The sequence below is a fragment of the Electrophorus electricus genome, chromosome 11, assembly GCF_041902795.1.
Source record: "Electrophorus electricus isolate QZ-2024a chromosome 11, ASM4190279v1, whole genome shotgun sequence".
In the NCBI taxonomy this organism is placed as follows: domain Eukaryota; kingdom Metazoa; phylum Chordata; class Actinopteri; order Gymnotiformes; family Gymnotidae; genus Electrophorus; species Electrophorus electricus.
The window spans coordinates 13,668,683-13,687,065 of NC_137507.1; the positions used below are offsets into that span (position 1 = coordinate 13,668,683).

At 42.6% G+C, this 18,383-nt stretch overlaps 1 protein-coding gene and 1 long non-coding RNA gene across 11 annotated transcripts in view; one reads left to right on the forward strand and one right to left on the reverse strand.

Annotated features, from left to right (window-relative positions):
- Positions 1-8,408, forward strand: part of tfec (transcription factor EC) — a 36,587-nt gene extending 28,179 nt beyond the window's left edge. For 5 of the 9 annotated variants that reach the window (XM_035528357.2, XM_081723793.1, XM_081723794.1 and 2 more), the window contains 7 exons: positions 1,425-1,655; positions 1,938-2,039; positions 3,853-3,898; positions 5,031-5,087; positions 5,194-5,269; positions 6,094-6,241; positions 7,282-8,408. In XM_035528357.2, coding sequence (XP_035384250.1) covers positions 1,425-1,655; positions 1,938-2,039; positions 3,853-3,898; positions 5,031-5,087; positions 5,194-5,269; positions 6,094-6,241; positions 7,282-7,752 — 1,131 coding nt within the window. In that variant the 3' untranslated portion in view covers positions 7,753-8,408. Of the gene's footprint in view, positions 1-1,359; positions 1,656-1,937; positions 2,040-3,852; positions 3,899-5,030; positions 5,088-5,193; positions 5,270-6,093; positions 6,242-7,281 lie in introns of all 9 variants that reach the window. The other 4 variants (XM_081723796.1, XM_081723797.1, XM_027019768.3 and 1 more) reach the window with 2 other exon arrangements.
- Positions 8,409-14,007: 5,599 nt separating this feature from the next.
- LOC145659912 (uncharacterized) overlaps positions 14,008-18,383 on the reverse strand; it is a 38,044-nt gene continuing 33,668 nt past the window's right edge. For both annotated transcript variants that reach the window (XR_014126078.1, XR_014126079.1), the window contains one exon: positions 14,008-17,274. This is a non-coding gene — a long non-coding RNA (uncharacterized LOC145659912). The remainder of the gene's footprint in view (positions 17,275-18,383) is intronic.

Here is an 18,383-nt window from a genome sequence, read left to right on the forward strand (position 1 = left end):
TTGTCTGACAGGAAATGTGGCGTGTAGGAGCATTCTAAAAATGAGGCTATGAATTCCTGTCACTTTTAATATTCAAATAATCATTATTAAAAAAAGATTTGGGATGAAATCAGTGACATTTATTTATGAATGTAGTTGTACTAGGGAAAAAAAAGCTTGGTATTCATTTAATGTATTTTTAGCTAGATGGCAATAAAAGTTTATTTTTGGATTTTTCCAGAAATACTATGGTAGCCATTGAATAACTTCACAGTTGGCCCTTTGTGAACTTGACCACGCAATGGCAAGATGGGGCACTTTCCCCCAAAAGTGAGCTCCATCCTATATTTAGCTTTTTTGTGGACTAAAATAAGATGAGAGCCCTGTTCTTGATGGTTAGTTTTTGAGATGAGATGGAGGACAATGGCCTTCAGAGGGCAGAGTTCAAAACAGGCCCCTGGGTGATCCACAGGCCGCATACAACAAGGAACATTTGTCTTGGAGTCCCTGAAGCAGAAGTGGTTGCATGTGTGTGTGTGCGCGAGTGTGTGTAATGGGGGCAGGAGAGGAGGGGGTGTTGTTTTGTGACTTCACGCAAGCAGAATATGGTCCTGTTGAATTGGTGATATAGTCAAAACAGGCATCTTATGGTGATCAAACCCTCTGGATCTGTGCTCTGATGACTCTCTATTTGAGGTGATTACCGCAGTAGCCAATAAAAAGGCCAGGCCTGGTCCTCACACTAATTAGGTCACTTACTACAGCCAGCTGGTTTATAAAGACACTGGGGGGCAGGAGAGGACAATCACTGTGCTGGTAGCCTTAGCCTGGGATCCTACTAGGAGTTCCTCCATCGGGTACAGAGGACACAGAGGTTGTGAGGATGCCACACTTAACTGACTGTGCCTACTACAGGGTGCGAGACAGAGCCCAAGTTTCATGCGTAAGGACTTTTCGTTTCACTCCTCAGAGCGACTCCGCTTCAGTTTTGAACAAATTCGGTTCTTGTGGTCTGTCTGGTTGATTTTTGGGGGGTTAGCAATGGTAGAACGTAAGTTATGCTTCTGAAGTTATTGTCGGAAATATCTTCAGCTAGGTTTATTAGAATTTACATCTTGGTTTTGTATTGTTGGATTGTTGGGCCTGATATCCTGACTACTGAAATTATGTCTGGATTACAGCATGATGTAATCAGGTAATCATGTGATGTAATCAGTAACATTTATTTCAGAATCTATTGTAATTTTTGATTAGTCCCAGCATGAACGCTTTTGGAACAACAAATATTCTATGAAAATATTTTCATGACAAATGTTTTACTTTGTCTGATATATGTTTAACTTACGGTGTGTTCTCAGACATGTATGCTTTTATTCGAAGGCACTTCGAATTTCCTTTGTGCATGAATGACAGAATGAGGAGAGCACGTCTGTCTCAATCCCCAGGTCCAGAACCACCTGGAGACCGCTAAGTACCACCTCCACCACGCCCAGGCCCAGCAGGTCAAGCAGTACCTGACACTGGGCAGCAAGCTTGCGGGCCAGCCCCACCCAAACCCGGGCCAGGCCCTGGGCACCATGCCGGTCCTGCGCAATGGGCACCTGCCCGTCAGTGAGAGCAGCACATCAGGCAGCCCCGTCACCCTGCTAACCCTCACCAGCAGCCACGATGGCGAGGTGAGTGTCATAGCACCACAGCCAGGCTCCCACCCCCACGCTCATCGATAGCTTCAGTGCTGGCCAGGAGCAAGGCGGGAAGGGCTGTTTGCTTTGATAAGAGGCTTTGTGTGCAGGCTGGACTAGGACTAGGTCTGTAGCTCCCCCTGCACTGTTTCACTCCAAACTGACTTAATGTCTATTAAGCCTAGTACCTATCAAACAGAGACATTTGCGTGAGGCTAATTCAGTGACTGTTGACAAAGGACAAGAGCTACACTCTAATCACTGTTTTTGTTTTAGTTTCCAGTGGATGAAGTTATTGATGACCTTATTAGCCTTGAGTCTGGTTTCAATGATGGCAGCTTGGAATGTATGGATCCTAGCATCATAATGCAGAATAATGTAAGTATGGAATCTGTTTACTCAAACACAGATTAGGAAAGGTATAGCACTAGTCGTTATTTCAGATAAATCTCTTAAGAGCATTAAGGGGGAATTAATGACCAGCAGTGCAAGTGGAACATTTTTATCTCTTTTTGGAGTGCTTAGGAAAAAGAGTCTTTCTTTGTTTGAGGTCAGATTAAGTCCAGGTAGGAGTCAAAGTTCATGGTATTTGTGGGGGAAAGACTTAAATGATCTCTTATTCTAAGATGTGTAACAATATAGATTACCCACCTAATACAATCAGTGCATTGCGTGGTATGCAGAAAAAGTGGTAAGGAGTGCAATGCGTGGACGGTCACGCCTCTCATCTCCATGGGGACTGCCTAGGCCAGAAAGTTTACACATCAAAGGCAGTTTGAATAAAAACACAAGAAAAGAGGGATAAAAAAGTGAGGTGAATAGACAGTCAAATAGATAGAAAGAAAGAGAAAGACAGAGAGAAAGACAGACAGTGTGTATGGGAGATTCATATGCAGATAGGAAATGCAAGGAAATGCAATTTAACTAAAACATTAAAAAAAATACGTAGATAGGCATTTAGGGATACAAGTGCCCCCTGTATTCCCTGTATTTCTTTGACCACCTAGAAAATTTGCAGCATTTTGCTGATGCTTGTGCCTGGACAAAGAACTGCTTGAGTAGTGATTATAGTGACACCTGAACTTACTAGAGAGGCATGCAACACTGAAAGAGAAACTGTCAAATTGCATTCCAGTGGGAAAAGAAAGACAGAGAGCGACAGAGAATAATAGTGTTACGCAGTGTGAGATAGGAAAGAGAGAGTGAGAGAGATCGTGTATGAGAGAGGCAGTGAGGCACTGGATTGGCCTAATGCCTAGTCTCCCACCGGGCTTGTTCAGAAATGATACCGTGCTTAAACGGATCAATTCGTTCTAATTAGTCATACAGTGCGATGCATCACATTGCCTCCCCATGTCAACATATCCGTGAACACGGATGGGAATGGATTGAAGTGATTACAACGCCGGCAGTCTAGGGACTGTAGCAATCTTTCATTTTGATAAGCACCCTCTTCTTTGGCTGAGATAATCAGAGAGAACGAGCACAGCAAAGCGAGCAGTCAAACAGTGTCTGCTTGTGTCTCCAGCTCTCCAACACTGGCCATCTTTTTAAACCATTACCGCACTGGCCTGAGAAACTGGAATTCACCTTAGAACAAAGACATTGGCCTTTCACAGATTCCTTGGCCTTCAGTATATGATTTTGTGAGATTTCATATTGCTCTGAGACAGCTTTGATAATCCTTATCTAACATTCCCAGTCAGAGTGCAAGCCCAGTGTGTTACGAGAGATGGAGTTTGTTGGAGGCTTGCCTGGTGCTCGGTTGTGCAAGGCCGTGCGTGGTGCTAAGCGCGGCATGCCAACGCTGGCAGACGCTACCCTTCACACCCTGCTCCTGTCAAACACTGAGCATGGGAAAATGACACAAGTACAAATGACGAGTCCCGTGTTACTGTCACGCGTTCTAGGATGAGACATTAAATCACCATATCATATATCATTATATCATCACTCATATAATGAATTGCTGGACCTTGAGTTGACAATTTGGCATTTAAAGAAAAAAAGACTCTTAGATATCAGTAATTAATGTAAACAAACATTAATACTGTAGCAGATAAGTGTCAGATACACATATTCATCTTCTGTACTTGACAAATAGTAATATATTAATATGCATAAGTACATAAATGGCTAGTACAGAGGAATCCATTTCACCCTCTCCCTTCCATTGTCCTCTCTTCCCAAGGTGCCCCTGAATAGCAGTATGCTGGAGGTCTTCAGTGGTGACCAAGGTATGACCGCCCCTCACGTCGGACTGATACCCCCTTCATGCCCCACAAAGCTCTCTGTTAAAAGGGAAGTCACAGGTATGGAGCTCAGCTGCCATCCGTCCAGCCACTGGGGGTCTGGCTTCCCAAAAGCAAGGCCGGGTGGCGGGACAAGCCCTGACTCCAGAGCTCAGTCCAAACTCTGGACTTTACGATGATTTTGGGAAACCAGGCCCTGCTCTTAGCAAAGCCATGTCAAGAGAGGACTTTCATTTCAAGAACACAATATATGCTCCCCTCTGGAGTTAGTGTTTTAGTATTCAGAACATGAGTTGAATACTACGGGGCACGGCCTACCTACTGTAACGCATCTGCTGAATTGTAAATTTAGGACCAGTGCCTTAAACATAATAAGGTTCAACATGAAAGGAAAACATGCCAATAGGCTTTATGTCATTGGCTGTCTGCTTATTTTGGGCACTCAAAGTGCACATTGTTCGACTTGCTGCTTTATTGCATGTATTTCTCATTACCATGGCTTCAGTTGGCTGGTACAGCTGGCACAAAGGCCTCTCTTTCCCCCTTATGAATGTCACGCATCAAGTAAAGCTAATTGATTTAGGAAATATTAAGGGTGCCTCAAGAAGTCTTCACCCTGAGAAGGGAAAATAAGTCAATTACCGTCTTTTCCACATAAGCGTGCAGCCGAACAATGAGCGGTTACACAGGGCTTAAACGGCCCTATTGAAACAGCAGAAATGAATTGAGGAATCCAATCACAGACCCCAATTACATAATTTGAGAGAATGCGAGTGAGACTCGGAATGCTAGAGTACTCAGCCCGCACCCTGCTCTGGCTTGTCAGCAAATTTGTGAAGCTGAGTTAATTGTCAGTGAGGGCATCTTAAAAAGGGGCGCGCAGTGCTTCTGCAATGAGCCGCAGAGCTGGAGTAGAGGGTCTGCGAGGATGAAGAAAGCTCATTCTGCTTGTTTGTGCATGTGTATGCGTGTGTGAGAGTGTGGGTGAGGCTGTGTGCACGCAATTTGTACTGAAGGCATGATTTCTGAGATTTGGGGCATGTTTAGGTTACGCTGAATCTTTCACCAACATAATTTCCTCAACATTCATCAGCCTTGTCTTCTCTCCCTTTCCCAGAGCACGACACCAGGGTCCTGGCAAAAGAGAGGCAGAAGAAAGACAACCACAATCTGAGTAAGATGCCATTTCCCTGAAACCCCTTAGGGCTCGTCAGTGCAAAGACCATCGCGTTGGCCTGTGTGCTACGACGGATGACTGTATTTCATTTCTCATTTTGTAGTTGAACGGAGGCGTCGGTACAACATCAACTACAGAATCAAAGAACTTGGAACTCTGATCCCAAAGTCAAACGACCCGTGAGTGACACTACTTTTCCTTTGATTCTGAGACAGAAAGCCATTTGCCTAGTTTGTTGACTCTTATAACCCACAGCCCATGCTAATAATGGCAAAATAGCAGGGCAGTATGAGGCAACTGAAAGGCAAGAGGAAAATTATCCCACTTTCAAAGTTCCACCTGAAGAGTTGCTGTGCGATTTCCGCACGCCCAGTGTTAAGTGCTATCTGCAGCTCCAAGCAAAGCTCTATTTGAGGGATGAAAATGGGGTTAAAGGTGAAGCACGTGCCATTTGGCGCAAAGTTGAAGTACAATCAGACCTACAGACGTGACTCAGGCCAGAGACGGAATCCGGCGACGCAGCTCAGTTGAACTTTTGATAGAATTTAAATGGAAGGTTACCGTTGTCGCTGTGCCATTAGCACAAGATAAAGGAGATTATTAGCTCTGATCAGACCAACGTCTTACTACATAGAAAGAGACAATTTTACTACACTTCCTTCCTTTTTACAAAGTAATGGAATTGGGAATGGCTGTACTTTACTTCAGATTCCAAAGTTCTTTTTTTTTTTCTTACCTTTTCTGACACCTATTTTTACTCAAGGATTAATTTTACCACAGAGGGGCTATAGAATGGCCTTCTGCAGACACACTTAACTATTCTATTAAAATTCCCATTCAAAGGCAATGTAATGTCCGAGAATGAATAATTGGCTGTGCAAGTCACCATTTCTTATTCCTAATAAAAGAGAGGCTTTTTGTGAGGGTATTTTTCCTGCATGCGTGACGGTTCTGCTGATGCAAAGCTTGTGTGAGAAAGGTTATCTTTGCCATTCTCTGGCAGTGATATGCGCTGGAACAAAGGGACCATCCTCAAGGCCTCTGTGGAGTACATTAAGTGGCTGCAGAAAGAGCAGCAACACGCCCGAGACCTGGAGAACCGGCAGAAGAAACTGGAGCAGGCTAACCGGAAGCTCCTGCTGAGGATCCAGGTGAGACAGGGGGTGTGCAGATACAGAGTAGGAAATGAAAAATTACAATAAAGAAAGCAACATTCAGAGGACAGACAGTCAGACAGTCAGACAGGCAGTCGGACAGCTTGACTCACATTCTGGCCCTCATCTTCTCCACCCCCCCACCCCCCTGACAGCTGAACAGCTCATCTTACTGATGTTTCTAACGGTGCCTCCCCTTCTGCTTTGGAGCCAAGCTAGCTGAGGTAATTACCTGATTAATAAATAGCGTGCTACAGCTCTGTCAGGAGACGAATGGGCCTGGAATTAGATTACGAGGCCTAATAATGCAGAAGAGCCAAACCTCTCGTCCCCCCTCGTCTGAAATTATGCATCACATTCCCGCGGTATTGACATACTCGGAACGGTCCTCATACACAGAGACATCGCAATTAGCCTCTGAAGTAATTACTCTGAATCTCTCTATTCAGCAGCTACCGATCCACAGCTTTGTATGTGCGCAGAGTCAGTGCTCACACACAGACTCACACACAGCGCAAGTCACACATGAAAATGGCACATCTAAGTTATTCAGAGCTCATACAATGTAATCTTTAATTTACTGCAACAGATACATATTTAAGAGTTTATAGGAAAGGCACATACAGACAAACACATAGGCACGCACACTTTTCATTCCCATATAGTCTTTTTCAGTGTTTTAACTACACGAGGTTTCACCGGTCAGATTATGCAGTTTGAGTCAGTTTGAGTGTTATTAACTCCATGACATGAAGGGACAGGCAGCATTTTCCCAGGTAAGCCTCATTCTTACCCTGTACGTCACTCTGATGGACAGCTAACTGGCTGCAGCCTGTCGTCTTTACTGCAGTGCCTTACTGAAAGGCTAGCCCTTGACCAAATGAAGGCGCTGCTTCAACTCCATCTATCAGCAACTGTCATGGCAATTTACTGAGGCCTGAGCCTCAGATCCTGTACATTCAGGGTGCTGAGACATTTGGCAACAGCGCAATACCTGATGTCTAATCTACCAGTGTATGTGGGTGTGTCTACAACAGGAGCTGGAGATCCAGGCTCGCGCTCACGGTCTGCCCAACGCTCTGGGAGCGGTGGAGATCTCGTCTCACCTCCTCAAACAGCAGCAGCAGCAGTCAGTCCAGGCCCCTCTGGTGCCCACTGTGCCCCAGGTCCCACCGGCTGCCCAGCCTCCTCTCTACGCTCAGGAGGAGCTGAACGGCGCAGAGTACATCCAGAGGAGCGCCCTGCCTGCCACCCTCCCTGTAGGGAGAGGAGGAGGCTCCTCCAGGGAGCAGGCCGACTCATCCACCACTTTCTCGGACCCGCTCTCCCACTTCACAGACTTCTTCAGCACCACGCTGAAAGAGGAGCACCGGTTGGAGGAGTTCCTCATGGAGGAGGCGCTGTCGCCGTTCAGCGCCGACCCCCTGCTCTCAGCATCCTCTCCTGCCGCGTCCAAAGAGAGCAGCCGGCGGAGCAGCTTCAGCACGGACAATGGGGACGACCTCTAACCGAGGGCGACCTGTGAGCTCAGTCCTTAGCTCCGCCCCGACCGCTGCCGTCTGGCCACACCACTGTGCTCCTGGAAGGAGAAAGCAGAGACTCTGTGCACGCGGACCACACGACTTACATCCTCCGACTACAGGAACAGGGAGACACGTCTCTGGGTTTTGTGCCAGTGTCGAGTCAGATACAGCCGATAAAAAAAGAAAAAGATAAAAAGAAGGGAGAATTAACAGATCTGGTGATACTTATCTACTGTGCAGTTGTGTCTGATGGACTGCCTTTAGTGTACATGCTTATGGCATGGTTTACACAATGGTATATGGAAATTGTATATTTGTAAAATGTAACATAATGGCATTCATAAGAACCACTAGCAGAAGAGAACAGGGTTTTTAAAAATCTCTGCAGAGCCTTAAGCAAAACTGATTAGCTTTACAAACACTCAAAAGAAGATGCAATACATATACAATTAGTAGGCAAAACCCTAACATGCCTTTTTATTTTTTTGGTTCATAAAGTATTTTTTAAGGACAATATGCATTTATGTATTTATATGTCTTAATCATTGTATTGTTAAAAACAAAAATCCTTAGACAATCTAATAATTTTTATAACTTTTGGGGGTGGGGGAAATACAGTAAACCCCTGTTTGATAAACTGACCCTGAATTTCTCTCATTCCTTACTCTTAAGGTGAATGTCTACTAAAAAAATCTTTAAATCTAAAATATCAACTACAAAATTTTTTTATGATCTACAAAAAAAACCAAACAAACTAATTCTGAGACACATACACTTTCATGCACACACAGGCGTAGACACACACACACATTCTCTCTCTCGCACACACACACACACACACACACACACACACACACACACACACACACACACACACACACACACACACACACACAAACACACACACACACACACACAGAGTGCGCTGATTGTGTAATAGAGCTACTCTGCAAAGCTGTGGGACTGATGAGGTCTTGGCCTGTCTGAAGAACAGGCAGCTGAGAGGTTCCGGATTTGAGTGACATCCTGATTGACCACTGATGAGGATAACCCCCTCCCCCCACCCCAAACACACAACCCCTAGAGATGCAGAAAACAGGCATAATTACGGCGGAGCAGGAGGGCTGCTTAACCACAGCTGCAGAACTCCACCATGTGGAGGTTACATTATGGTAGGCAGGGTTTTGGGCCACTCACCCACACCCCTCCCAGAAAGCAAACGTCCTACCCAGCAGTACATATAAACCCGCACGAATACTTAGCAACAAGTAGGGGTGTTTTTCCCATGCTGCTCAGGAGCTCTCTCTCCTCAAGTTTAGTTGAAGTTTAATTTGACTTGTTTTAGAACTATATGGCAGTAACTAAGTCTTTTGAAGTAAAATTTCATTAGCTGAGATTTTTTTAGGCAAATTCAAAAATGATATAATGCATTAATAATACAACAAACACTGGCGAGAGAAAACCATGTCAATGCATTTGGGCGGCTGGCCTGTGTTCCTCATCAAAGCCTGCTGAAATGAATGTTTTACAATGTTATTAGCTTATATGTTCCTCCATAATGAAATCGAAAGCTTTGGCATATGTCTCCTCTATGGCTGGAAAGTAAAATTGAACCACTGTATCATTATCAAATGCAGACACTCACTACAAAGTGCCGACTGATGTTTACGGGTAATTGGCCAATGCAATTACAGAAAGTAAATATGGATTTTCATTAAAAGGAAAACACAGGGAGGCTTGGGAAGGTCTTATGAAATTAATTTTCATGAGTGCATTTCAACTTTTCCTATTTGTCAGCCACTTTCAGTAGCGCTCTACATTTGCCAATACAGAGCTTTGATATCCTGCAACGTGATTAATGTAAACAGAAAAAATTGAATGTTTATAAGAACACTGCTGAGGCTAGCTCTGTAATCATGCCTTACTTGTTTTACATTACAGCAATTAAAGGACACATGCCAGACAACAAATATATATTTTTTCCTTTCTCAGTGTATACATTTTAACTGGAAACAATCTTAAATCGAAGTTGTTTAGAAATGACCTCTTATTCACCAAATTGGATATGGACCACGGCAGCATTGCGAAACAGGTCATCTGTAGTCAGCTTTGGTGTCTCCCATGAACTGTATCAAATTACTGTGGATTTTGTATCAGCATATATTATTTCCCTTCGTGACTGCAGCTGAAGATGCATTTACTGCAGTGTCATCATAGGTTCAGCAACAGGCCACAACATCTCAGCGGAATGCTGGTATATTTGGAGGCATGCCAAAAACAGAAAGCCAAACATTATTTGATAAACATTTAATTAATTAGTCTCTTGTCTCCTTAAGATATCCCTTGGACATTGTCAAGGGAGTTGGCATATGAAACACAGACACACACACATAAAAAAAAAAACCATATTTTTTTTTACACAAAGAATATAATGCTTTTGATTTTTTTGTTTCCGTTTATAACTGTAGCATTTACCTTTTTAAACTTTAGATTCATATGATCTCAGTTATTAAGCTGCCACAACCCTGATTTTTGCATTATTTTTTTACCACTGCATTGTTTTGGAGGCCGCATGCTGTCCTGTGTACAACCAGTCCACTTTCCGCTCACTCCCGTAACTCACCAGTAGATGGAGATAATACACTGTGTCGTGTCTCCTACTGCACCGCGACTCATGCCTGTCCCTACTCACGGTAGCCAGAAGTAAATCGCCACTACATACTTCTCAAAACTGACTTGAGCATCTGTAGTCTGTGATCCATTCCATGAAATTTACATTCACATTATACCTGGATAGAAAAGCAAAGGGGGCTTTAACGGAATCAACTGCTCAACAAAATTAACAGCTACACAACTTAACGTTCCCTGCATATATGTTAAAGTGCAGAGTGCTAAAAGCCCAGGCTTGTGAGAGGCTGTCAGGGCGAAGAGAACTATCCAAGCATCCTCAGCGAGTGCTGATACGGTGTGTGTGAGTGAAGCTCCCAAGAGCCTTCACCACACAGCACTTACCTGGCAGAGCTGCCACAGGCAACTCTAATAGTTAGTCCTGATTTGTACCTCAACACACACACACACACACACACACACACACACACACACACACACACACACAGACCTCTATATTCTCCAACAGCTATCACTCTCTCCCATTAAACAGTGACTGTCACAAAAGCAGGTACACATACTAAACTATGTCAGTTCATAAATCAATTCGGCATCATCAAGTGCCGCTTTTAGACTGATAAGTGAGGAAGGACTGTGGATCCTCTTGTGACCCTGTGTGAGCACTAATGCACGCCCACTCCCTGGCCCTCTCTGTTGCAGCATACTTAACCATCCCAACATCCTCTGGGGCTGCGAACCTATTCTGTGTTTATGAGGATTGCACTCCAGTGGTACTGCACCAAGTCTCACATCACTGGCCGGAGAGCGGCGTATTAACAACGCAATACAAAGAGACGAAAACCCAGCTGGGCCCATGCTATAAAACCCTGCAATGTAATTTCCAGACAGTTCGATTGAATTGAACCAGACGCCAAAAACATAACTTCAAACAAATTGACTTCCAATTATTTGAGTGCACACTTCCAGATGTGCTACAGATGAGGACGCGGGGGCCAAAGGTGTCTCGGGCTGCGCTGTGCTCCACAATAAAGCGAAGGCTGAGCAGAGTGTGTTTTCAATCATAGGACAGGATGTCGGAGGACGAATGCGGCTGAGGAGAGAGGAATGTGTCATTAGGACAAAGTGAATCTACAGCTCTCCCAACACACACACGCACACACACAAGTGCCTCCCGCCTCCCTCCCCCCAAATGTACAGAAGAGAGAGAGAGAGAGAGAGAGCGAGAGCGAGAGAGAGAGAGAGAGAGAGAGAGAGCGAGCAAGCGAGCGTAGTGGGGTTTGGTATGGGGCAAGGAGTATGCTGTCCTTTAGCCGGGAGGTTTCTTTAATGCTAATTTGGAAGTGATCTCCAGCAAAACATTCATCCTGTAAAATAAATCATAGGCACAGGACATTTGCAGCTCCAGTCCTCCTGTGCATATGTATGAATGCATATTCATTTATAGCTATACATATATTTGCAAGATCATAATTCACATTTCATACATCTAAGAACTAGAAATACTATTCATTGTTTCAAGTATTCATTGTTTAAATTCCAGTGTAAAATGTTAGGTTAAATGTTATTGGTTCAAATAGTGCATCTGAAGATATTTCAGACAGCATGTCAAATAATTACACTTTAAAAATCACATGGTCTTAAGACAGGCTTGGTCATTTGGAGGGTTAACTTAAAACTCAAGTGAATAATATTTTAATAATCAAGTAAATCCCAGTCTGGTATGTAGGGTGTCCAATCACATTTTAAATGCAATTCATATGGATTCTGTGTGAACAAGCTATATAAAAACACATAGTTAGCCATTCAGGTATGTGTCAACAAGGAGCCCATTTTAAACATTAGCCAAGATATTTAATTAATTCACAGATTGTATGATTTAAAAACATAACCTTTCACAACATTTTACTCTTCCTATTATTTACTGTTTACTGTTATTTTAAAATTAGGCAATATTTCTACCATATAGACTTATACAACTTTAACTCCCAAAACTTTAATATTACCTCAGATTTAAATAATCAAAATTAGCTAATTTACTAGCCTAAATGTTTATGCAGCCTAGCATAAAACCTTTGCGTACCCAAAAGCAGGTCCTGTGGGAAAGAAAGGGTTTTGGAGATGTTCTCCTAAAATGTAACTAATCTGGCTAGTGTAAAGAATCAAATTTGTAGTTGGTGATTAAAATGTAAACTAGGGCCTACATTTACCACCCACTTCATTAGAAACACACAACTATAAGTGTATAGTTAGAGAAAGTCCATCTGTTGCCTTACCTAAATGATCTATCATGTAGCCTCGCCTCCACTGGATACCCGAGATTGCAGCTATACTTGTCAAGTCTTTAAACCAGTGCCTCTTTTTTGGAGCAATTGTGTAGAGTAAATCTATTATAAGAAAGGCTGTACTTACTTGTCACATTAAACTGCCATGATGTTTTGTCTTTTCTACTAAGTCTGTGTAAGCCCATTGAAAACTATGGAAAGAATCTACTACTGACCCCTGCTAATCAAAAATATTTAATTGCTGAAAAGCAGGCATATCCTAAAAAGTGTGTTGATGTAGAGCACATAGTGGCGTTTCTGAGCAATTTCCCTTTTCTATCAGTTTATTTCTAGTTCATGGGCATTTCCATTCTTTTCTAAGTTACAGCAAATGCGTTTAAATGATTGTTTGACTGCTGGGCCTGATATGCAGGTGTCACTACTGTGTGAACATAGTCTATCATCTGATTAAAGTCTGATTTGCTTTGGTCTCATGGACAGAAAATGAGTAGTAATGAAGATGGTATAGCTAGGTGCTCCAGTTGTGGAAAGCAACACGTGACCTACAATCTGTAACAGTAAATCTATAAAAGGCACCTGTAAGAAGATATATTCTATAAAAAGGCCAGATTATTTCTCTCTGTATGTGTGTGTTTTTGAAATTTCTACAGCCTGCAGGAACGTAATGAGGTACTAGACTTACATGTTTGTAAGAGCACGGGCTTGGGATTCTGATTTGGGGGTTTGTGTGGTTCTGTTTGTATACATCCAAATGGCTTTTTCTGTTGTCGCATATTTATTTATTTATGTGCTTAGGGTATTCATTCACTTTCTGTTTCTTTTGAGATTATCAATAGATTTATTTAAAAAAAAGTAAATGTAGGTTTCACAAAAAACCTACATCTGATTTTTAACCTGCTAATCTTAAATATGAGCTCAGTGCTAAGCATGCAATAACTTTAGCCCTTTAGGTTTCATAGTCAAGCCTGCACCTAGGTAATTCTGTTAAGGCAAATTCTGTCTTATTTCACGTACAAAAACTGGGTTACTATGACCCAAATATGTGTATTTATTTAGATTCTTGTCAAATGACGAGTCAAGTGATTCAGCTACATTCAGTGAGGGAACAACTTAAATGTGTGATCATTTAGTCAATTTATAAAACATGAGCTATCCAAACATTGCTGTTTAATTAGTATTTTCCAAATGAAGAGATAAATGTTTTAAATGCAGATTACTCATCAATTGGCTGATTTATTTGAATAGTGGTTATTAATAATAACTATTTTGAAGGCACATCACCTTGAGTAAGACAAATGCATGATTTAAAAAATGGGTGATGGGTGCATCACACAAACACAATTTCACATTTGAGGTCAACACACTGTAAAACTGAAAAAAAAAAAAAGATTTTTATTTGATAGTTAATAATATAACCAATAATTGGATTAAAATAATGTAATCGTACCTTAAATACTTAGGCAGATGTGAATTCAAGTCATTCAAACAAAGTAAACTGCATTAAAGGCCGGTGGTATTATATACTGCATATGCCGAGTTTCTGAGCAGGGCCAGACGTTGATCTCGTTAACGGCAGCAAGCGCGAGCCTGTGGGAACCTGGCAAGCTAACGGGCCCGTTTAACTGTGCCGCTTCACGTTTGATCCGCAAGGCCTTGGTTCCAATTCATCCAGCCAGCCTCTCGGTGCCTCCGTATTCAAATAGAGAGCAGTGCTGGTCCACGTGGCAAGGCTCCTGTCACTGCTTAATTCAGGCCCCCGTACAGCTCTATGCTAATCTGCCATCCGGACCGCCACTCTACGCTATAACCTCTACTAATCTGAGTGACCTTGGGGGAACGGCGGATGGGACCTGTGATTGATTTGTAATTCAAAATGGGAGCGACAGGTCTGGAGCCACAGGCCACTATAATGGAGCCGGCCTCCCTCTAAGCACTGCAGGGAAATCAGGCAAATAAAATAAGCTGGAATGAAAGTTTAATCCATGCGTGTGCGCGCGCGTGTGTGTGATGGCCAGGGCGTGTGATGGCCAATGGCTCTTCATTGCTCTTCTGGGTGTCCCTGTGCATGTGTGAGAGCGCACACGGGCTCCGGTGGCAGGTTTGGGTGAGGAAGGTAGGGGTGGGCTCGTTACCACGCAGAGATAATTGGCGCTGCGTGGGCCGGCCCGTTTGACCACGGCCCTGTGCATTATTCATCCAACAGCGGGCCACCACCGGGCCCTTTAGAGATGGACCTATGCATTATTAATAGGTAATTGTTTATTAAATGCAGAGCCTTGACCCTATTACGTCTATTACAGCCTGCAGAGCACCGTCTCGCCGTTTTACCGTATTCCAGAGATCTGAGTACAGCTTCATGGCCACACGGGGCATGGCAGGGTGACGAGGCGAGCACAGAGCAGCAGAGCAAGATGCTGATGGAGAGGATGATGGGGAGACAGGAGGAGGGAGCGAACAGGTGCTGGGACACAGAGGGATTCAAGAGCGTGGGGTCAAAATGGGGACAGGTATACAATATTCATGACTGTAGAGGACTTAAAGGCATTAATAAACATACCTATTGAGTGTGGTTGTAAACACAGTAAAGATGAGGATTATATTGTTTGTGTCTCTTTCTAGAGATGTATTGTAGATGTACCTTGAAAATAAAGCTGCATTTATGTGTCTGGTATAAAAAAGAAATCTGGGAGTAGTAATGCTCAAAAAGGAGTGTAAAACCTTTCTGCTGCTCTGACTGTGTTAGCCTACAGGCTTCAGACAGCTCTGTATTCCTGAGAGACTTGATTATAAGAGGGGCAAACTCTTGAAATTCCAATTAAAGGAATTCTTCAGTGCCAGTATGGCAAGTGGGCAATTGTAACATCATTAGGGAAGAAGTGGAAGCTTGAACGTGACAGCTGAAGCCGTTATAGGTGTGTGTGTGAGTGACTGAATCTGATAAAAGGTCATTTCATTTTTGACAGTGGGGACAGAAAGCAGTGGCCACTAGAGGCCAGTGTTGGAGCAGAATTAGGATCCGAATTAGGGTTCTCTGGATCGTTGCTGTTGAGGTCTGCTTTAACACAGTTCTTAAAAACATACAAGCAGTACAACAAAATCTATTCAGACACAAGCTCTACACTACAAAGATGGCAACACCCGAATATACACTCGTACTAAAAATCAAATAGATTCTCAAGAAAAAAAGAAAAGAAAGAAAAAATATCTATAAAACAATAAAGAGATTTTTTTTAAAAAAAGGTAACAATTAAAATTCCTTTCAATAGTACAAGAAGAGTGCTAATATTTTCACAATTCATACAAGACTATGACATGCATATTCAGAGAAATATCCACAACAGACTCTAATGACGTCCAAACTGCAGCACATATGTCTGTAACATATGTCTGTAAAATAAAAATCATTAAACCAGGAGCTGCATATGGATCTGCACAAAAAGCTCAAATTGCTATATCATGTTTGCTATCGGAGGATATGAACTATCATTTCAGAACTCCTTTTAGTGCCACAAATCATTTAGTATGAATTACACATATTTAATTCACATACTACATAACGTGTGGGTTCAATTAATATTTGGTGATTTGTACAGACAACTGAACACAACTGATATATTGCATTTGATTGAACAGGAAATAAACTAACATTTTGTAATCTTTTTTTTAGTAATGTGGATTATTTAATATGATTTCCACACATTTTACAAATTCACATATGACATGATGTTAGAGCTTCATCGCCCCTTCCATATTTGGTCAGAATAGGTAGAAATATTATCAGAGGAAGGAGCCCTGGAATATTTCATTACCTTTGTGCTGCTAAGGGTGATTAATCTGAAGAGTGGCTTAGAGGGCTTGGGAGTGGGTGTGGAACTAATGACACTTTTCTGAAGAGGGTTTCAGCTCACAAACACAACCAAGATTTGGTCGGGTTAAAGAACAATTAATTAGTCCTGTAATTACGTGGACGATGGTCCAAATTAAAATCATCCCAGATTAATTAAATCATAGGAAACAAATGTAAGAAAAAATTACCGTTTCACTAATAAAATTAACAAATGCTAGCTTTGCACATACACATGAAGAAGTTTGCAAGATTTCCATACATAAAATTATGATTATAATAGGTTTATAATAATAGGATTATAATAACAATAACAGCAATGTTATATTAACAATATTAACAACAAGAACAACAACAACATAATCATCATCAACAACAACAACAACAACAACAACAACAATAATAATAATACAAAAGGATACATTTTGGGTTAGGACTGTACACAATGCACTAGCAATGTTCCTGTCCTTAACAGCCTCTTGTTTATTATTATCTATAAACAGCTACACAGGCATTCGATAACAGCATAATGAATAGTGTGTGTTAGCTGCCAGTATATAACAGTAATGTGTCATATACAGAAGGGCTTGCCTTTTACAGGCTCTTCTGTATATAACAGAATAACTTTGCAGTCCTTTTTATCCAACTGACTCTCAAATCTAACAGCGTGTTATGGATTAGCTGAGCTGACTACGATGGCATTACGGAGCAGAGGTGTCATCAGTGCACGGGAACGCAGAATAGAGGATCCCTCTGAAACCAGAGACAAATAAAAGCTAGTTATGGCTGCTTTATCACTTGCCATGTATCCTAATATCCAGAGAGTAAAACACCACTTATCCCCACCCCACCCACCCCTCTCCGCACAACGGAATTTTTCATGTTCGGTTGGAGCTGTCATATGTAAAGCTGTGTGCGCTAATGTGTGTAATCTGCTTTGCGACACATCAATTATGATGGATATTCCTTCAGTGCTGGTGTTTTTATTGCCTTCCTTATGGTAATCACTCCTCACTTGTTAGGAAGCCAGTTTAGTACATAATGCTGTGTGCTTGGGGAGGCAACTACCTCTGGGGTTGATACTCTATGTGTGAGCAACAAGAGAATGCCATAAAGGGTGAATATGGATCTATTTATTTGCCCATCCTTGTATATGGATGAGGTATTATATTATTAGGCATGTGTGATTACCAATACAAGCAGTAAAGCATATAGCATGTTTGATCTCCATATGTGTTCTGTCTCTCTAAACTCAGGGACTTTTTTACCCTGCAAAGGTGGCTGAGGGTGTGTGTGCACACTGAACAGATATGCGCACACACACACACACACACACACACACACGCTTCACACACTTTATCAGGGTCCGTGCACCGGCCTGTTTCTTTTGGCCATGAGACAGAAGCGCTGAAGAGGGGAGGTCAGAGATGCACGTGGTTTGGAGGAGGAGGGTTCCACTGGGAACTCAGGGGCACTGGGAGTGGTGCTGGGTAACTGGATGGTTCCGCGCGGGCCAGCTGGGACAGCCCTTTCTCACTACCATCTACCTCTGCGACCGCGTCCATGGAAATCACGCATACGCCAGGTGTTTGAAGGCCAGCACCACGTGCACGGCAGGATGATCTGAATAAATCCTGCATGTGCACAGCCCCATCACAGGTTCCAAAGCCTTGTGTTAGAGGGGATAGAATGCTGGACGTGAGCTCCAGCAGTGAGAGTCATTACACTGCTGCAAGACACTGCATAATCCTGCACTTCATTTTCCTTGACTGCAGCTACCTCTGAAAATAAAGTGAAAGACATTCTGACAAGGTTCTGTTTAGTGGCTAAATTTGATAAGATATTCTTATCAATTTTGACAA